Source organism: Adelges cooleyi, unplaced genomic scaffold (genome assembly GCF_023614345.1).
Source record: "Adelges cooleyi isolate 19-005CV unplaced genomic scaffold, UGA_ACOO_1.1 ACOO_flye_CR_arks_rails_tigmint_CR_PRNA_23, whole genome shotgun sequence".
NCBI lineage: Eukaryota > Metazoa > Arthropoda > Insecta > Hemiptera > Adelgidae > Adelges > Adelges cooleyi.
In genome coordinates, this window is record NW_026095893.1 from 12,359,264 (window position 1) to 12,381,407 (window position 22,144).

At 27.2% G+C, this 22,144-nt stretch overlaps 4 protein-coding genes across 6 annotated transcripts; 1 reads left to right on the forward strand and 3 right to left on the reverse strand.

The window, feature by feature from the left end:
* The first annotated feature begins 371 nt into the window (after positions 1–371).
* On the forward strand, positions 372–2,108 carry LOC126835893 (uncharacterized). The gene is made up of 6 exons (XM_050568756.1): positions 372–417; positions 484–702; positions 987–1,030; positions 1,341–1,374; positions 1,467–1,538; positions 1,915–2,108. The coding sequence occupies exons 1-6, from the start codon at positions 372–374 to the stop codon at positions 1,929–1,931; spliced, it is 432 nt and encodes a 143-aa protein (XP_050424713.1). The 3' UTR covers positions 1,932–2,108.
* A 2,304-nt stretch (positions 2,109–4,412) lies between these two features.
* Positions 4,413–6,966, reverse strand: LOC126835405 (28S ribosomal protein S28, mitochondrial). Its single transcript, XM_050567978.1, has 4 exons — positions 6,889–6,966; positions 6,587–6,825; positions 6,393–6,514; positions 4,413–4,643 (listed from the first exon to the last, which is right to left on the reverse strand). The coding sequence occupies exons 2-4, from the start codon at positions 6,809–6,811 to the stop codon at positions 4,487–4,489; spliced, it is 504 nt and encodes a 167-aa protein (XP_050423935.1). The 5' UTR covers positions 6,812–6,825; positions 6,889–6,966; the 3' UTR covers positions 4,413–4,486.
* A 2,549-nt stretch (positions 6,967–9,515) lies between these two features.
* LOC126836201 (macoilin-1) lies at positions 9,516–17,353 on the reverse strand. The gene is made up of 14 exons (XM_050569395.1): positions 16,745–17,353; positions 16,536–16,677; positions 15,175–15,301; positions 14,976–15,105; positions 14,845–14,911; positions 14,183–14,300; positions 13,956–14,115; positions 13,142–13,348; positions 12,904–13,062; positions 11,716–11,895; positions 11,532–11,652; positions 11,281–11,455; positions 10,984–11,214; positions 9,516–9,894 (listed from the first exon to the last, which is right to left on the reverse strand). Exons 1-13 carry the CDS (start codon positions 16,825–16,827, stop codon positions 10,997–10,999), a joined length of 1,887 nt encoding a protein of 628 aa, XP_050425352.1. The 5' UTR covers positions 16,828–17,353; the 3' UTR covers positions 9,516–9,894; positions 10,984–10,996.
* Positions 17,354–17,708: 355 nt separating this feature from the next.
* On the reverse strand, positions 17,709–22,095 carry LOC126836202 (CDK5RAP1-like protein). 3 transcript variants are annotated; one of them, XM_050569398.1, is made up of 10 exons: positions 21,976–22,095; positions 21,696–21,859; positions 21,383–21,619; positions 21,110–21,323; positions 20,503–20,648; positions 20,192–20,397; positions 19,837–20,121; positions 19,633–19,782; positions 18,217–18,354; positions 17,709–17,851 (listed from the first exon to the last, which is right to left on the reverse strand). In XM_050569398.1, exons 3-10 carry the CDS (start codon positions 21,591–21,593, stop codon positions 17,756–17,758), a joined length of 1,446 nt encoding a protein of 481 aa, XP_050425355.1. In that variant the 5' UTR covers positions 21,594–21,619; positions 21,696–21,859; positions 21,976–22,095; the 3' UTR covers positions 17,709–17,755. The 3 variants fall into 3 exon arrangements, with proteins under 3 accessions (XP_050425355.1, XP_050425354.1, XP_050425353.1); XM_050569397.1 differs by having other exon boundaries at positions 21,953–22,082; XM_050569396.1 differs by having other exon boundaries at positions 21,696–22,086.
* Between the last annotated feature and the right edge of the window lie 49 nt (positions 22,096–22,144).

Sequence of the window (22,144 nt, forward strand, 5' to 3'; positions counted from 1 at the left end):
ACATTGTTGATGGATTTAACTGCATTTTCAATCATTTTAATGGACTGGTAGATTTGATTGAAATTGGTGAACCTGACTATGGACATAAACAGGAATTACAAATGCATCAAGAAAAAATTAGAAATTTAGAAATTTTTTCATGTACTATAGGCGTTTTTGGATAAATGGTACCATTGAAAATAAATTATTATTGTTGTACTAATTTATAGTTGAAATATATAGTTACTTAAAGATAAATATCACTGACATTCATTTATACACATACCTATTCATAATACTTCTTCTTTTCAGAAATTGGCCCTGTTACTCTCTCAGTACATGGGCGTACTGATAGAACAAATAATATTTTGGAAGCGAGCCACAGGAACTTGATGAGCCATTTCACACATCCAAATCCATCACCTTGGTCTTTTGTTGGTAAGAAAAGTAATAAACTTTATTTCAGTAAGATAATAATTCATAAAATTAAATGTTATATTATAGAACGTTTATTACCATATATTGGAGCCATTACTAAAGACATAAGGCGAGCAAGAGATGGAATCGAAATTCATAGGGATCAACCTGTAATATGGCAACAACAAAACAACAAAATTTTGCGAGCACAAAGACAGTTGGGTATGGGTCAACTGACAATATTTGAATTTCTTGTGCGCTGCATACATACAACTCCACAATTTGGAGTGCCAGCACCTATTCAAAGTAAGAAAGTACTATATAAAATTGTACATTACATTTTACAAAAGAATTAAAATATAACATTTAATCCTAAATTCTTCAATTATTATTTTAAATTATGTTTTCCGTATTTTTTTAACAATTTTTTTTTTAAATAAATAAAATATAATTAATTAAGTACTAAAATAATATAAAATATCAATCATATTACCATAGTGTCAATATTCTTTGTGTATTAAAAATATTAGTATATGTGCATTTTAATTTATAAAATTAGGTATTAAAATAATAAACTGAACTATTTACAGACGATGAACACGACATCCCAGAGGTTGTGAATCACGAAAATAATGTAAGTTAATTTTACATCTAACAATTGTGCTAATGAAAAACAGTGGTACAATAAACATGATTTTAAAGGCAATTCTCCCTTGAGATTTTTAGATGCTCTCATTGGAAGTATAGGGGTGGTGTGTTTAAAACGATAAAGTTAAAATTTTCCCCTATATTTTAAATTTACCAGGCCACTGATGAATATATACAAACTAAGTCTCACAATTAATCATAACACTTATAAGATTTGAGATTTTAGTTTTTGGGAAATATTAAAATCTGTTTTTATCTATTATTATTAATTGCTTCAAAAAATTATTTTTTTTAAGGCCGCCGATCTACAAATTGATAATCAGGACTTTGGTATGTTATCTTTAACATTATTATTTAAATAAGATGTTTAGTAGTTAATTAATTGTAATTATTTTTATTTATTATTATTGTGATAAATTCAGGATCTGATGATGATGATGATGATTTTGATATCAGTGATGTAGAACCTAACGACATTGATGATATGATCCGAGGTAAAATATAATTACTGATATTGAAATCCTTTTATTGACATTGAAAATGTTTTTTTAAGACATTGACTACCAGAGCTTTTTCTTTTATTTCATAAAAAAAAACATAATAAAATAATATTTGAGCGTAACTATCCTCACCTTCTTGTAATAGCCAATGTGTTAAAGATTTTGATTTAATACATTATAAATATTATCATTGGTACATATATGGAAGCTTAGCACCTTAATTTTCAACAACCCCCAAAAGTGTATTATTTTTATTCATTAAATATTTATACCTAGTTGTAGACGTCGTACTTATGTAGAAGTGCTGCTTAGAAGAAAATTAAAGGTTGTACTCCATAAAGCTTATTAAATTAATGATTCTTGTTTACAGATATTGATGACAACTGAAAACTATTACCGACTTATATGAAAATACTACATTGGTGTGCCTCTGAAGTCTTGTTTATTTTATTAGCTCTTATAAATTTGTACAATCATCATAATTCAAGTGATTTTGATGGAGTTAACAAGTGTATTCTTCAATTGATCAAAAAGCATCATTCGATGATGTCTTTAACAATAAATTAAAAGATTTTACCTTAACTGGTTCAAAAACAGTATTTTTTAATGTATAAGTAATTTTTTTCTTTTTTTCTACTGTTGTAGAAACTGCATTTTGTCTTTCTGGACATTAGAGCAAAAACTATCGGTAATCCCTTCATATTCAGAACAGGCGAAATTGCCTGTCAGGTGCAATGCATATTTTATGTGTATGGTAGCGCATATTGCATAGGGTGTGGTGTGAAGTAATTGATGATAACAACTGCCCGGTTCATCCGAATTTCCTATAATAAGCCAGAAAAGGTTTATGTGGGTCCCTACCCATGAGTTCATATTTGATGTAATTTCAATAACATTTTAATACTTTTTATCATTAAATTATAGTTATTATGATTACTCACTATACAATATGACCCTTAAATGGTAAGGCTAAAGACGTATTAGTATAATAACACGAGCTGATACGTCCATCATTAACAGTTAAATACAATGAAATTATATAATAAAATTAAAATTAGAAAGTAAGAATGATAGCACAATAGTAATTTATATTCAAAATTATTCGAATAAATAATATTTATTTTATTACTTATAATTTTTATCACATAACAAAAATGAAAATTATTTTATCACAATATTTAAATACAGCCTTGTGGTTAGAACCTGGTTATTGATAAGAAAAAATATACTATAAGATGGCTTGGGAACCTATGACTCTGGGAACCTATGGCAGCTTGCCTTTTAAACATACATAATTCTCGCGTGATAAGGTTCTAATTCCCACCAAGATGGTGGTAAGTGGCTGCTTCAATCTTCTCTATTGGTGGCATGTACAGTTAGCAATCTAGTTTATTATTTATATATCTATGCCCAAAGCGCACATATAAATACGCACACGACAACTACCAACCAACGTCTTCGGAGACCGGCCGGGCAACCTTTTGCCTGCATTCGCTGCAATACAGCCACAATTATATTACAACTAATGTTGTGATATATAATATCTGTGGTATGAGAAAACTACTCCTAGCGCTTCTGGTAGACAAATCGCATAACCAGTATGACCACTTTTAAGGATATTCAGCTCTTTTTTTTTTTGGTTGATACCAACATTCTTTATGACAATTAACCGCGCTTAGAAGTTAGAAGCTACACGATTTAAGATAATAATCTTAAATTGTGTTTAGTAGATTCCAAATGTTAATAAAATGTTTTTAATTCTTGTTATTTTATTATATAGTTACATAAATTATACTTAAAAAGAAAACTGAATGTTTTGAAAATAATAGAAATTAAATTTTATCTAGTAAAAGCAAGTTGTTTTTTCTACATGTAACCAGTGAAGTGAAAAAAAGGAACTAAGTTTCTGAAAACAAACATATTTACATAAATATTTTGACAAGAGTAACCACTAATAGTCAATTAAATCCACAAACCTTCCTATTGCCATTTTAATTAATTTAATTTTTGCTAAAACTAGTTCAAATAATTTTACTAATTTAAGTCATTGGTCAATTCCTTAGATAAATAGCAATGATTATACCCAATATTATAATTCACAATCTAATAGATAATATTTTATTTTACTTATTTGATAGATTTTTCATTTTTAACACCCGCGAGGGCAGAGAGTACTGGTTATCTTTATCTTTTTTTTGTTGGAGACATAACTAAACGATTAGATTAAACCGCACTATAATGCAAGTTTTTTTTTAGGTATTACCCCTGTTAAAACCTTGTTCTGATACATTGTATTATTATATCCTCAGATTAAAAATGTAATTTGCAAAACTGCATTACTTTTTAAATTTACACTTAAATTTTCTTCCCAAGTGTGTATAAGATCTTCGAGTACACTAAAAGTTTTTTTTTGTCCTAATGGCCAAACACAATGGATCATGGTACATTGTTACAATATTAAATATAAATTTATAAGGAACGTATCTTATATGCTGATCATCACAATTTTAAATAATATCACTCATGTTGCTCATCCACAAAACTACTTCATTGTATAAACTATAAATACCTATTAAGATTTTCGCAGATATAAATATATACCTAAATAAACATAGGTGTATATAACTGTGCTCGTTCCACCCACACAGACTATAATATAACTATATTTCATTTAGTCTGTGGTTTTAAAGTGTATAATTTACAGACTGCAATAAACAATTTTTGACATACTAGTCGATGCTTAATTAAACATTTAAATATCTTATAATATATAATAATATTAAATTAATCGGGGAAAAAATTAATAATTACATAATTGGTTATCTTTAAGAAAATCTTAATTTTTTTTAATTTAAAAAGAAAACCAAATAAATTAATATCTTCATTTTATGCTAGTTTTATAAACAACTACAGTCTTTGAAAATACAACTAATACAATATACTTAAACATTAGATTGTAAATTTTTATATGGTTTATAAAGACCAAGTAGTGTAGCATCAGCTTCAAGTAGAGTCATATCTTTTTCTGAACCCAAAAACCGTGTTGCTAGTTCTAAAGACTTGATTTTTAGCTTGACTTGTGTTCCTCTTACATACTCACTGTAATAAAAAAATTGAATGTAGTCAGTAGAGATCAGTCCGGTCCCGGGCTAACCCAAACCTAACCGCAAAAGCCTGGACTGTTTCTGGGTTAGTCCGGTCTGGTCACTAGCTACAGTTTTAATAATTGATCCGGTTAGGTTAATTATTTGGTCCGGTCAAATTTAAAAGAATTATTCGGGTGAGGTCTGGTCTAGTAAAAAAATGGCAATGATCCGATACTATTAATAAAAGTTAATTTAATATGACTTATATAATTACTTTTTTTGTCTTACTGCTGACATGTTTGGGTGTCAAAATATGATGTAAAAGTGTAACAAATGATGCATATGGTATTGACAGACTGTTAATTTGATTGACTAACGATAACGCCAGATAAAAACTAAAAACAAACTGTCGTACACGGTATACATAACACACCTAAGTATCGATTATAATATCATCGTTATCACTTATCGCGTTATCGGTTAAAAAAAACTGCTATCTTAGCCCGGTCCGGTTTGGTTTGTTCTAGCCCGGATTTCTTAAAATATTTTTAATCCTGTCTAGGTCTGTCCATTTTATTAGGACCGGACAGACCTCTAGTAGTCAGTATAGTGTAGGTCCTGTATGCTCCTTGTCTACTGCTCAACATTCCAACCCACATAGCATTGCTGGCCTCACTACCATCTTATAAAATCTACCTTTCAATCTTATAGGCATCCTCCTGTTACACAAAACACCTGATATTCCCCTCCACAAATTATCCTATTTTTCACGTCATATAATTGAACAATATTATAATTTTTAATAGGTCAAGCCAAAAACCATCACTACAATGTGTTATTAAGTTAACTTCAATGAGTAGCTGGGATGGTAATATTTTAACAAAGAAGTTTCTTTTCATTATGAATATAATTTTTTTTGTATCTGGACCCCGATGATGTTATCTTACAAACTGCACAAATGGATTTCTTCATGTCACAGGTCTATAGATCAAAAATTGTACCTAAAGCTAAAAGGTACTTTAATAGGCCAAACATATAGAAGCTCAACCCCTTCAAATTATAGGAAACAACCAAAATACATTTTCCCCTTAAAACTAGGGGTGGAAAGGTGTGAAAACTTTTTTTTTTAGCACAGTTTTAAGACTGAAGGTAGATTTAGAGTGACCTTTAAAACATCTCTATAGAAACTTTTTTTTTATTAAGGAAAATTACACTGTATTAAATTTCTAGGTTGCTAAGTGTGAGTGAATCAACAGTCAATATGTAATCGAAAATATTTTCATAGTATTGTTAATTACAATGTATGAATAACAACGGAAATAAACTATTATTATTAAAGTACATTATCATCTTAACAATGATTTTATCATTATTTAATATTTCTACCATCTATAGAGAGTATTTATTTTTTGGTGAGTTCACCTGTCTTTATTTAAAATGCTTTAAATTATTTAAGTTTTATGGTTTATGATATTGTCAGCTGTTGGAGGACAGTTTGATTGTGGTCTGCCGAAGAGTTTTCAGATATTCCTCTGGAAAAGTTTAACTATAAGGAAGAGCGAGTTATCTTCAATATAGAGCTTTATAAAGTACCTCTGGAGGTGTTTTATATATTGACCATAAATACAATAAAATCATTATAGCAATAAAAAACGTTATCACTAATAAAGACAAAAAATACACAGTTTAGTTTCATACCATAGCTTAAGATTGATGGCAACAGTACTTTCTCATTGGTTTTTATCATATACTTTCTACTTACTTAGAATTTTTAATAGGTTTTGGACAAACACAATGGAACTTCCATCCAAAGTCAATGTATAAGTCATTATTTACAATATGGAATACATGACCAACTAAAATTTTTCCTTCAGGATCACCCATCTAGAAAGCAAAGTGTAATTAAATATTTTTAATACATTAAATTAATAATTAACTTTATGTTAATAAATTTACGTTTATAAAATTTGAATTCCTGAGCAAGGTTTCAAAATCTTCATCTTTTTCTTCGTTTATGTTTTGTGGTTTTTTGGTTTTCTCGTAAAAATTTGCAAATGCTCCATGTTTAGGAGTTGATTGATTTTGTTGACTGAAAGGTCTACTTAATTTTTTGGGATGTATCCTCAATTGTGTTAAACTTGATTTTAAAAAGTGTGAAGTCAAATGACGGTACCTTAACATTGTAATTATTTTTCCTAGATAAAAAATAAAATAAAATAGTAATGTGAAAGCATTGATAATAAAAATTAAACTAATACAAATTATTCTTATTAATTATTATAAATGTGTGAAAGGCTGAATCCGTTTTCTGAATTCTGAATGCGGTTGTGTTATCACAAATGCTGATAGGATATATCAATATAAAAAAATATCGATATATTTTGATATTTACAGCTACAGAATAATATTGGTTAACAGTACTGATATCGATATATTTGTTTTGCCATCTCTCCCGAGTTCTCTATTCCTATCAAACGCAAGTCCTGATGTACACGCCATCGTTGTCTCGGTCGTCCCAAAGGTCTCTTCTTATCAGGTACCCATCACCCATGAAGTTATTCTATTTAACTTTTCCTTTCTGCACGTAAGACATGTCCTGATAACACTAGGCCCCGGACATTGATAACAATTAACACGGAGGACATCGAGATAAAGAATACACGTATTCAATACTTGTATTCTTTATATCGATGCACGGCACGGTTATAGATAAACAAGTTACGCATCGCAGCCGACAATCGCGGTCACGCCGCGTTACGCTGTCAATAGAGCGCGCCACTGGGACTGCAGGCCATCAAAAGTTATATTTCCTATCTAACGTGTACTAAAAAGCTGTTTTTTAAACCAATAAAGAAAGTATTATACAAGTCTACAAGAACAATATAATACATGAATTTGATGTATTTTTTTGCCCTTAAAGAGATGGTGTAGTCATAATATTGCTGTTACGCATAGTTATTTCGGTTAAGAAAATACCGATTAAAAAAATATGTAAATGGCTAATAAATACCACATTATTCATAAACCTTTCATAATATACTCCTTTTTTTTAAAAATAATTTTTGTAAATATCTCATCTGAAAAAATAATTCGGATTAATTAAAATAAAATGTATTTCATAAAATTACACGTAATGCCTCATTCTCATTACAATATAGTCGGTTACAATTCGAATTATGATTTCATTTTTGTGGTCTTCACATGGAAAGGACAGCTACTAAGAACACAATATTAAGTGTTAACTATATATAATTAATATGTAGAAGTATAATAATGTTGAAAAACATTTAACTAGATAGTTTATCAATAATCGTAATTATAGAAAAGCCAGTTTACTTGCAAATATAAAAAAATGTATTGGTTACCAAAAGCTGTAACGGGGTTAAACCTGAGTATTTATACCATTATATCATATATTTTATTTTTCCATTTTATAAATATTATAATCATAATATCGTTTTTCGGACAAAAAAATTCATGTATTATATTATTCTTATAGACTTGTATTATTATACTATCTTTATTGGTTTAAAAACAGCTTTTTAGTACACGTTAGATAGGAAATATAACTTTTGATGGCCTGCATCCCGGTGGCGCGCTCTGTAGACAGCGTAACGCGGCGTGACCGCTATAAGCCAGTCGAAAACATACACCGTCGAGTAACCTGTTTATCTATAACCGTGTGCACGGGGAAGATACTTATCTTACAAAAACGGGTCGGCCATCTTTTTAAGACTATACATTATTATTTGTAGTGATATCACAGAATAAATGAAATCAGAATGGAAAGCTATTGTGTAAACCAAAAACAACAGCCATGTTCTGCGTGTTCCGATATAACTATATTTATATATTAGATATAGATATAATAATAAAAGAACAACCACTAAGGAAACGTCCCAATGTCATAGATATTATTGCGTCCTATATTTGCCATGTTAAATTATCAATGTTTCCATTCTGATTTAATTTATTATGTGGTTATAATCTACTACAATAAAATCTTAACCTCCATCGCGGTACGCTATTTTTGAACTTGGAAAATATAACATAAAATACTAAATAGCTCGTTACAAAATGATAATCACTTTTTTGTTTACATCGAAGTGTATGCTTACATCTGTTCTGTGGTAACACCGCTTATATATGTTTTAAAATCGATTAGTTCCTAATGGCGTTTAAATAAATCTGATCATGGAAGGGTTAAGTAAATTTTACTTGCACGCAGGATAATTGAAAGTTGATTTGACTGACCGACTCCATTTGTAATTTGTAAGACATAATGTGAAGAATAACTATTTCATTTAGAATAAATTAATAACAGAATACCTTGAAAACGTACTACTATTTTAACAACAAAATATTCAGTACATTGTAATAATGTATGTAATTGTACTACATTTCTTATACAAACCAGAAGTTAAAAAAAAAACAAAACAAAACAATAAATTATTTAAGTACGCATGCGAAAAATTGAATTATTTTGATCAATGAAGAGTTAAAGTCTTAAGTATTTAAAAAAAGTATACAATACAATTTTGCAGGGGCTAAGATAAACTAAAAATTATCACAATTTCTTCTTCATAATTATAAATGTTAACAAAGAGAAAAAATCATATAGGTTAATTTTATGCATATTATATTGTAATATAAATATATAAAAACCTTTTGATTTTCTCTGGTTTAGGAACAAAAAAAAAGAATGTACACAATCTTTAAAATGGTTAAAAAAATATTGAACTTAACATAGTCTTAATATTAATTTGTTCATTTTAATTTTTAAAGAAATTAAATTGTGCGTCTATTACAAAAATGCATATGACATGAGAAAATAATTGAAAAATCTAATTTAAAAAAAAAAAAAAATAAATAAATAAATATGATTAATTTAAACAAGTTGAGGTAATCACCTCATTGGTCAAATACAAAGGAAGAAAATAAATAGAGATAATTAATAACAATATCTGAAGTTAAGACTAATGTAAAAAGTCAAAACCAATATAATATTGATACTGTTACAGAAAAGGGAAATTCACATATAATCAAGCTCGTCTACTTGTTTGTACGATATTCGTGAATTAAAAAAAAAATACAAATTTTAACAAAGTAATCCTATTATAACTACATAATACATTTTTTTATCTTATATTATATTGAGGTATCTAAATTAATGTATAATAGTATTTACTATTCATTAAAAAAAAAAGAAGAAACTGCATTTCGTCGTCAATTTTTGAAGAACGCTGCGATTTTGTTTGTTAACACTAAAACATAATGTGGAGACATTACTTATTTATTAATTATAATCTAGAAAAAACTTCAGCAACTTATGGTTATTTATAATAAAATAATATTTAAAATACCCTTAACCATAAATAATGCACTCTCCGTGTATACGTATTTGTCTCAGCTTGTCGTTAGCTGAAGATGACAACATTGTTACCAAAATACATATACGCGGAGAGTGTATTATTTTATGGTGTTTTAAATATTATTTTATTAAATAATTATAGTTAAGAAACTAAATTATACTTCATGAGTTAACATAATAACTTAAATATATTTTTTCAATACTATAATATTGTGGTTGTTTTACAAGTGAAAATAAAAGTAAACATTATATTGCCATTTTTGTCAATGCGTGTCATAATTTGACTCTGAAATCAACAAATGGTTGGTTATTCATAGTAATGGCTCAAGGGCGGCAATGTACCATTTTGCGTAATAAGCATATTTTTTACCCATTTTAAAACTGTTAACTTAAGTTGATTTTCTCCATAAGTACAATGTGTTGACAAATATATGTGCATTTTTATTTTTACTTATGAATAATATTCTAAATTTATATATGTTTAAATGAACCGTATAACAAACATACAAATTCTAATAATTTATCTAGACCTCTAGAAAATAAATATTTAAGAATATAAGAGAAGTAAATTAATGAAGGCTATGGAAGTGACTACAACAGAGTGCAAGATGTGGGGCGTATTTTTAATCTGCTCAATACTACTTGTTATGTATAAAATGAAGAACATAACGATTATGGTTGAAAAAGCTATTTCAGTATTACAACACAATTTTGCAAAATTTGACTGAAAACGAGTTTGAAAAATATAGGAAGCCATACTATTTTGCAATAAATTGTCAAAAGAGTACACTAATAATTTGCAGTTGTGGTGAATTATATCATAGTCTAATAAAAAAATATTTTAGCCATCAATGTTTTTAACATTGCAAAAGTATTATTTATATATTTTTCAATTAAAACAAATTAATTCTCTTCTTAGCTTCCAAAAGCTAAAATGTAAAATCATTAAAAGTGTAAAATTTATTTTTCAAATTACACTTACTTTAAAAGTATGCTTAAGCTTCGGTTACTAAATGTGGATTTTTCTTAGGTGTATAAATGGTGGCATTTGGATCAAGACTGGATTGGGGCGAACTACTACCACCAAACCTCATTGTAGGAGAACTTCCGACAGAGTTCACCATGTAAGTACCATTTGGTTGCATCATAGCCAATGTCTGAGATATTTTGGATTTAAGCTCTTCAATTTCTTTTTCTTGAGATGATATTATATCTAAATTGCATAAAAAAAACTCATATAATACACTATCAACAATTTAAAATTAATTTTAAATAGTACTTATTTTTAGCTCCAGCTGTCTTTTAGCTTCGCCCAATGCTGAAAAAAGATCAAGCTTAATACGAGTTTCTGCACTCAAACTATGTTCAAGGTGAGCATTTTTGTCTTTTAATGTCGATAACGCAGACATAACAAAATCAATTTTATCTTGACTTTGTTTATATGGTTGAAGCTCCTAACAAAAGAAAATTTGTTTGAATATTTATGTCAATTTTAATTGTTACTATAAAACATGTTTATGTTAAGCTTACATTAACTTCTTTTTGAACTGCCATAAATTGCTCGTCCTTTAACCTTAGTTCTTTACGTAAAACTTTAGTTTCATTTTCAAGCTCTTTACGTTTGATTTTGCAACTCTCTGTACACTCTGGCCTATAAAATACAATTTTATTTTAAATAATTAAATTGATTTTATAATATTTTAAAATATTTTACTTAGAAGTTAAAGCTACTAATCTTGAAGCAGCCAGCTCTTCTATTTTTTTGAGTTGTCGCCTTTCAGAAATCAGTTGTGACTCACATGATAAACGTTGTCGTTTTTCATCAGATAAACGTTTTTCAAGCTGAGATATTATTTGCTTGTCATTTTGATGAGTCAATAATAAATTCAAAAGTCTTCATAAAAAAAAAAATATACATAAAATATAATTCATTGTATAAATTATAAATATTTAATAACAAAATAATTTTTTCGTGAGTTGCGCAATTTTTAATCACATTTAAATAGTGTATGACCCAAGTACATTTTTCACCTGTGGATAAATGTGACTGCGGTTGTTTTCACCATAGAGCGACTAATAACAGGTTAAAAACTACCACACGGCACAAAGAATTGAAAATTTGATTAATAATGAAACCGAAATATTGTTACTTTAAGAAATTGTCTTAACTCCAAATTTAGTTTTTAAGTCTAGTTTTGTTTTAAATCATCAAATCTCAAAATAAAAGAATATGTTTCATTTGACTGTTTTCGGTTTTTCCCAGCTTAATTATTAATTTTTAGTATTTATATAAACACAAAAAAAATTATGAAAATTCTAATTTCAATTATGGGAGATTACACATACTTAATTTTAAGTTTAAACAAATAATTGTTCTTATTTATGTCCTAAACAACTTTTATATGAAAACAAAATATTTGTTTTAGAATAACTTCTTTAAAATTTTATAATAAAATAATTGGTTTCAATATTTTAAAATGTTTACAACTTTATAGGAAAACTAGAGGCAAGTGCATGTCATGAAATGCAAAATTAGGGACTAGAAAGATTTAGGGTAAACAATTCTATACTGTATATTTATTTTTTTGAATATGAGTACAAAATCTCCTTGTACAGTGTTGCATGTTACATGTTTTATGTACGTATGACATGATCTTTCCTATTTGTATGGCAACTACACTATTGTTTTTTGTAATAATTTTACACTAATAATGAATAAACCATTTTTTCATTAAAATGGTCTTTATGTGGCAAATGCCGATAAAATAAAAAACAGCGTATGGGGCTTTTGTCAAGGTTAGTCAAAATTGTAAATTTTTGCAAAACAATTTTTTCACTAAAGAACAATAGTGTAATGATAATGGCACCATTATTAAAGTAATTTTTAATTAAACTGATTTACTTAGATTTGGTTTCATCACGTTCTTGTTTCAGCCTTATTGAATCATTTGAAATACTAGAATTTTCACTTAGAGCTGCATTTAGTTGATTTCTTAAGTCTTTTTCTGTTTGACTATTCGTATGAAGCTCACATTTAAGCCTCTTTATTTCGTTTTGCAATCTTCAAAAACAAATATTTTTTTAATAATATTATTCGTATTTATATATGATAACACATGCTTATTAAATAAACTGATTACGTTTCAGAATAAATATCCTTAGGATCAACTATTATAGAAGGTTTTTCCAGTCTTGGTGGTGAAGTGCCTTTAGTTTTTAAGTTTTCTTTTGTACTTGAGTTTTGATTGGTACACTTTAAATGATTATTGTTTTTTGATGATGATATTCTAGTCACCCTTTTATTTTTTTCCAATTCTTTACTTACATTATTTTCTTGATTATTACAACTGTAATGTTAATAATTTAAATTCACTAAATTATTATTTATTATCTATAAAATAAAATATTATCAATATATGTACATGTGAACACTATTTATATGGTGATGTTCTTGTTATTAGATTGTGTTATCCCTACAACTAAGCGTCTGGATAAAGTTCTGAGCAAAATTTATACTTGTTAATTAAAAAAATGTTTTTTTCTTCTGAAATCAAATGTTTTACCAGAATTGAATAGATTAAATTTGTTCTGGAGAGAATAACTTATATATATATATATATATATATATATATATATATATATATATATATATATATATCATCAGCTTAACAGGCGTTAAGGCCCAACACTACCATCATGAGATGATGGTTTCTAGACGAATTCACTGTCTGGGACAGGTCGTCAGTTTGTCACTGAAGAGGATGGCAACTCCTTTTCACCAGACGATTTCTCGCCTGGAAAACAGGGCACATGTAACCGAGTGTCAAACCGGTGATAGTGTGTGCTAAACGCATTACCCACTCGGCCACTTGTCCTCCTCAGGACATATATAATAAATAATTATTATACAACTTTTATAACATTTACATACATTTAAGTACATTATTAACTTACACAAATTTATCATTAGATACTAATTTTTTATTGGATACATCAGGACATGTATCTTGTTTTTCAGGTTTTTTATGTGGAACACTACCATTAGATATCACTTTATTATTATGTACATCGTTGTCATTGGCTGGCACTTCACTAATTGATTCCAACCACATTTCTAAGAAAATTACAAAAAAATATAAAAACGATAATAACATAATAATAAAAGAAGGCACAATAAATACCTCCATCGTTGTTGTCTTGACTAGATATGACGGAACCTGTGATTTGATCAGATGGCAAAGCGTCTAATAGTAAGTTCTGATAGAACTCATTTTCTTTTGATACCCTTTGCTGCTGTTTCTGGAAGACAATATTTTAGTAGTTATAATTAAAATGGTAAAAATTCATTAGCTCCAAAATAACATTTAGAAATTAGATACTGTAAAACAGAAATTTGCAATTGTTTTTGGTATTTTATCTTAAATGAAAAGCAAAAGTTAGTATATAGTGTACATATATTAGGGTTGGGCGGGTTACAATTATGAACAGCCACCTCTGCAATTGGTTCGAAATCATGTAAAAACTAATTCCATAATTTTTTCAGATTTTCATTCTTTTCTGAACACAAAAAACAAAATGCTTTGAAAGGCAATTAAAGAATAAAATTAAGATAGATAAAAATATGAAAAATTCTATCACAAAAATGTTTGTGATTTCAAACCAATTGCTGGGGCGGCAAACCAAAAATTTGACCAGACCCTAAATAAGGACCACCCTTAATATATATATATATATTAAATAAATAAATTATCTTTAAATTATCCATCAGCATGAACCAGAAGAACACTTTATGATAGTTCATACTCTTGAAGTTTTTAAGTGAACATAACAAACTACTACTAACCTGTTGCAATTTTTTACTTAAATAACTCTTGAAACCAAAACAGAGCGTTATAACTGGATATCCAATGCTTTAATAAAAAAATAAAAAAAGTATAAATATATAAATGGTCGAGGAATATATTTCAACTTTACCAATTAGCTGCTAACGGTTTACAAAATACCAATTTGTAAGGTATGTGGTCAGAATTGTTAAACCGAACGCTAGTTTCTACATAAATGTATAAAACTAGTAAGGCAACAGCTGGCCACGAAACACATTTTTCTAAAAAAAAATTTTGTATTAAATAGTATAATTTATATAAGGTTAAAAATCAGAAATTAAATAACTAACCTGCTTGATAAATATATTGTACCCAAAAATATGTACTTGCAGCAAATAATAACCAATGTACAGGTATAAAGAAAAAGCAAACCATATCAGAAGTCAATGCAATGCAAACAAAGAATACAGTATACACCTAAAACATTATTTATAAATATTAATTTGATTAAACTTGAAACAGATTATTTGGCTAGGAGTTAACTAGTAAAATGTATTAGATGTTTTAAGTGTTATCATCAAACCTATTCTATCCTACCTATCAATGATATAAAACATGTTCTAGATATTCCAAGTCTAGCAGTATGCTAAATGTAGTATATAACTAGAGGAATTTTTTTTACTGTATTCTAGTAAAATTCATAAAAACAAAACATTTTATTCATTCCTTTTAATGTATTAAAATATAAAAAAAACAATATTAATATAACTTTTTTACTATTTAATGTTTTTTTTTTTTAAGTTAATTATACTTTAATCCTAACGGTTAGGAGTTTTGTAAAAATAAGCATGAGCCTCTTTTTAATAACTAGTAACAACTATTACTACCACTAACTGGCTTCTAAAACTACTCGTTTGAATTACTCTGTAGGATCATACTAGTAGGTAAAATGTTTCAACAACCAATGTCAAAGATCCATCTAAATAATATTGACATTGGGTGGCTAGAACACATTACTTGTTAGAGTTCATCATACTTTTCCTTTATAAGTCATGGATACAAGAATTAATTATAAATTTTTAAGTGAGTCTTATCTATGGAATAACTTTTTTTTAAAAATAAAGTGTGATTTGATCATAACAAAATGGAAGAAATATAACAACTAAATTCCAAAAGGACAATTACTATATAGAATTAATTAAGAATATATAGTATACACATGTATTTTTTTATCTGGTAGTTAACACTTTTAATTAAAAACATAAGTACACACTAAAATTTATACTATAAAGAAATATACAAAAAAAAAAATGGTTAGATTTAGTTGGTTTTGTTATGACAAAAGTAAAAACTATGATGCTTAAGTTTTTTGGTTAATAAATAATCACTAAAAAACAAGATGAGTGGTAAAATGGCAGAAGCATGTCACTTTTTGACAGATTTTTAATAATTATGTTAATGTTTTAAAATAAGTATTCAATTTGGCAAAATATTGTATCACTGTATGCTTTTACTATTAAGCTGTGATTTCTAATGTAGAAACTATTACTTAAGAATATATTTGACGAAAAACTTTAATTTAATTTTCCTGAAAGTTGGAAAAAGTAGCATAATTGTCAGCTTCTGTCATTCTATCACAGATTTTGTATATAATATGATGGGAATTTTGTTAATCAATTGCATTTAATTAAAAAAATTTAAATATACTTACAAAACCTTGATGCTTAAATCCTTCTAAAATTTTATGAAATAAAAGCCAAAATGGCCAAACGTACTCAAATCGAAAGTGCAGTAAATAATCAAGTAGTATAAGAGCAAACCAAATGCCGAAAAGTTTAAGATAATGAACAGAACTGAAAGTAACAATGTATACATCAATATTTTTAATTTAATGATCAGTTTTACAACACTAAACAATACCTCCAGTATATTCCTTCGGCAGCGGATTTGTTTCTTTTTAATGCCTTTCGATTTTTTCCACAATCGCCATTCCTTCTCTTCATACTACCAATTAAGTTTAATCAAATACATAAATGAACTTGTAAATTAATAACAATAAATAGCGGTTAGGGAGAAGATCACTGATTATTCACATTATACTTATTAGTTATTAATAATAATTACTGTTAAGACCTGTTATTACTTATTTGATGATCTCGTAGTTAACAAAAATAAAGAAAAAATTATTCTAAAATAAATCCATACAATCGTTCATAACCAACAAAACCTTGTTCCGATTGCTTGGCAAAAACAAGATAAGACATTATCAAATATGTTTCGTTAGATACCAGTCTTATCGACTTAACAGCTGCAATTGCATAGAACTTCCATAGAGTAATATAAAGACGACGTTTGATTACTTCGTTGAAGCGCAAAATGGCGCAGAGCAGTATACAGTGAATATATATATATTTTATCAATCTACAGTGATAGTCTTAGTACTAAAACTACTTTAGATCTGGGTCCATGACTGACGGTTTGGCTTCAAATCAGTTACACTGCCGAGATAGGACACCTCGTCTCTATATATTACTCTATAAGTACTTCTTATTTTTATTATTGAAATAATTAATAAAGATTTTGACACTTAATGAAATCACTAACATTGAACATAATATAAAAACACAAAATGCTTTTATATATTATTTTACACCAATATGTAATATATTCGTAGTTATTTCTATAAATTTAATATAATTTAGTCACCTTTCATTTACAATGTTCATAATTATTTTTGTTTTGTTTATTAAATACATGTGAATCGTTTTCAGCTATAGTTTTTCATCCATGAATAAAAAAAGGCATAAATATACGCCATTTTTATCTTTCAAAAAACAAACATTTTTTTAAAAATTATAATGTATTATTTAAAAATACTAAGAACAATTTAAAAATTAGTAACTAAGTAACACAACATTATAAGAATACATTCTAAACGTTGTTTTCAACAAAAGCAGTTGAGCACTTTTGAAGGCTTGTAATTTTTAAAGGAGTACCTTTTAAAATTTGCGAATTTGATTCTGTTATCTGAAAATAATTTATGTACTTTTAACACGATTATTTAATAGTTTAATTATAGATTATAAAAAACAGTTTTTGTTTTCATTGTAGTCCATAATTGTAAACATACAACATTATATTCTATGCAGAATAAGATTAGATTGGCTTTAAGCAACGACTATTTAACCAAATTAGAAAATACAAAATAATTTTACCCTCAATTGAGTGTAGATAAATAAAATATAGATAACACAAACTACTTTAATCCTTTATCAAATCATAAAAAAAACCAATACTTTCTTACAAACTTCACCTCAAAGCTAAAAAACTCAATTTTATTTATTAATAGTGATAATTACCATGACTTATTTATGAATGTAAAAAATACATACCTTTACTAATACATAATCACCAGGTTTGATAGTTTGATTTATTGATTTTTCGGTATTTGGCAACTTGATATTTGGAATTATAACTCTAATGTTACCATCAGTTCGCCCACAAAGCTTAGTAGGGTCTTTTCGACTTTCCTAAAATAATGTTTGATACATTTCTTATTATAATTGCTTATGTTATTAATTTAAGTACTAAAAAACAAGTTCAATTGAGCTAGCTTGGTTCCAATTTGGTAAAAATTATAATTGCCAAAATATTGCTTAACAAGACTACCAATAAAAGACCTCAACTACTGGTGAGGTAGGTTACTGGTTAGATAGGTAGATTAGGTTAAACTAATTATTTAAGTAGTTAATCATTCATATATTTTGTAGTTTTATTTTTAGAGAATTTTTAGTGTTCGTTATTTAACAATATTAGACATAAAGGCTATTAAAAAAAAAAAAAAAAAACAATATTAGACAACATTCAAGTTTTTATCTTTTTTTATTTTTTCCCAGAGCTCTATCAACTTTTAGAACTTAAATAACAATGGTTGAATTAACTGCTTAGAAATAATTTACTGAACATTTTGACTAGTCGATAACTAGTTTTAGATAATTACTTTTAAAATTTAAAATTTAGGATGGGGGTGGAGTGAGGTAGAGTAATGCGAGCAGATAAAAATAATACTATAATCCACCCTTATTTCTGTTCTAAATTTTAAACTTCAAAAGTAATTTTTCAAAACTGGTTATCAACCAGTCAAAATGTTCAGTAAATTTAATATAATTTAAAAAGATAATGAAGTATATATGTTCCTTTTTAAATTTTAAAAGTTGATAAAGCCCTGAAAAACACTAAAAAGGTAAAAAATTATTAATATTATAATTTCATAAAATAACATTAAGACAAATGTTTTCAAAAAGAAAACTTCAAAATAGTAGTTATTTTCTAAGAAAATGATCACCCTGTATATACATACACTACATTTAACTCTTGCTTTTTATTTAAGATAAAAATTACGAAGAAAAAAAGTATTAGTTTTAATTTTATGAGTATTATATATTTTATTCATACAAAATAACGTTTAAAAAAAAAAATTATTTAATAATCTATTTGAAAGATTTTAGTTGTAAGTTGAATAATTTTCTCTAGTATAATGTATTACCAAAATAATTACTTGGATAATGTTTTTTTGAATAATGCACGATTAGAATATTAAGCAATCACGAATACCATCCTCCCTTTGTTTTTTCAGATAAATATATTATTATAGTTCTGACATTTAATAATTTAATACGCGTTAACTCTTAAGTTGTACAATATTTTAATGCAATACAATTTGTTTACAGTAGTTCTGTTAACTGATAAGAACCAAATGTTATTTTATTATTGCACATTTTTCGTAATTAACTTTAGTATCTACTTACACCTTCAACTAATATGAGTTGCTCTGTCTCAACAAACATTGCATTTAAAATTGTAGCTTGTTTTCTAAACACACTGAACATGGTTTTTACTCTTTCAATTTTCTCATCTTGTGGTACGTCATCTTTGTAATGATGAAATGCTTTTGTTTTCTACAGAAAAACGTGATTTAATTAAGTATTAATAAATATGGGTTAGTATCATACTTCTCTCATACTATAAGCAAATAAAAATGCATTATGGTATTTCACAGTTTCCATTAAACTTATGGTATCATTGAATTGTTCATTGCTTTCCCCACAAAAGCCAGCTATAAAATCACTAGAAAATGTTACATCAGGTATACAACTCCTAATATGTTGAGCTAAGTTCAAGTAAGATTCTCGTGTATATCCTCTTCTCATACGTTCCAAAATGTCTGAATTTCCACTTTGGGCTGGTAAATGTAAATTTTTACAAATGTTATTTTTTTCTGAAATTACAGTTAACACCTAAAAATAATAATATATTCATTAAAATTGTACTTAATTTTTTACTTTGAAAAAAAAAAAAAATTATAACCTCATCAGGAAAATCTTTTGGATGAGGTGATGTAAATCTTATTCTCATTTCTGGATCAACTTCAGCTACTCTTTTTAAAAGTTCAGCAAAACGAACACCACCTTTTTTAGGTTTATAAACTGTTTTAAAACCTGATGATAAAGTGGCAATAGATGGAATAAAATGTGAAGAAGTACTTAAATCACAGTAGCTATTCACATTTTGACCTAACAACAGGAAAAAAAACACATCATTGCAAAATTAATATCTCAAATGTAGCAAATCTTATAAAATATATATACTCTTGTATTGGTTGTTTTTTATGAGCTTACCTAATAATGTAACTTCTTTAAAACCTTTATCTGATAAATACTTGATTTCATTTATTATAGATTCTACAGACCTAGAACGTTCTCGACCTCTAGTAAAAGGTACAATGCAGTAAGTGCACATGTTATTACAACCTCGCATTATTGACCTAGGGAAAAATATATTTGAACATAGATTAATTTCCAACATCATAATAATTGATAGCTTAAAAAACGTACCAATACTTAATACAATATATACAAAATAATACTGTACAACAAAAATATTGTTTATAAATACAAATTCTTAAAGAAATTGAACTGTGAAATAAACCAGTCCTTTTTTATTTAGACTGTAGCTTGTTTCTCAATACAAAGTAATTTAAAAGTTTAAACTATTTGTATAAGAAAGAAACAACTTTTATTCAAAGTGAGCTGCCCATCGTGTAGGTTGCCAAAAGACAGCATACTATTTAATATACAAATACACAAGATAATTTTAAATTTACAATACAAATAAAATATAAAAACTATTAACTCCTTAAAATTCAATAGTTATATATTATACTACATAATGATGATAGTTATTGTGATGTACGAGTATAATAAAAATATATTAATAATAACATACACATATGCAGTAACATTATCGTCATTCAATTTAACCGGTTTGATTTCAGCATATGTTTCATCAACAGATAATAAAACATTGACAGCTTTCTGACCCACATGTGTTTTGGCTAAAAGCCTAGGTAAATCTCTATAACTATCTGGACCAGCAACTAGATCAACACCTCCTTTAACTTGATCAACTAATTTTTCTTTTAACCTTTCTGCCATGCATCCTAAAACCAATAAAATAATGAAACATAATTTTTTGACAGCAATTATGAAGTATAGTTACCTAAAATTCCAATTTTCAATGGATCTAATTTACCTCGCCAGCGTTTTACTGATCGAATTTGTTTAATTCTTGTCCATACTTTATTTTCAGCACTATCTCTAATAGCACAAGTTACAAGTAAAGCTATATCAGCCTCATATATACTATTTGATTTAATATACCCATCTTCTTTTAATATAGACCAAACAATTTCAGAATCACTTACATTCATTTGACAACCATAGACTTCTATATAAACTAAACATAAACATTAATTCACTATTAGGTTTCATTTATTAATCAACTATTTAATAAATATTTGTGATCGTTTTACCTTTGCGATTTTGTCCTGAATTGATTATATCAATATAAGGAACTTTTTCTTTAATATGTATTATCTCATGTAACTCAGTAGGGGCATCTTTCGAGATGAAATCTTTTAGATCCGGACCATCAAACTGATGTTTATTTTTATTATTTATTGTACTAAAATACCTCCTATGTTTCGAAGAAGAAAGATTTATTACCACTTTAGGTGTTTTAATGACATTTCGAAGAGTATTGTTCAAATGTTTAATAAATATTTCATACATTATAACAGAAATAAATCGTACTTTATTTAACTCGTACGCAGCAGTTTTTTTGTTTTTAATTATTCTACTCTTAAAACTGTTACTTCTAAATCAAATATCAATGCTTAAACGTAACTTTACACTTAATAGCCAATAGATAATGTACGTCCTTTATCTATTTAAGTTTTTGTGTGATAAGTATCTTCTCTGT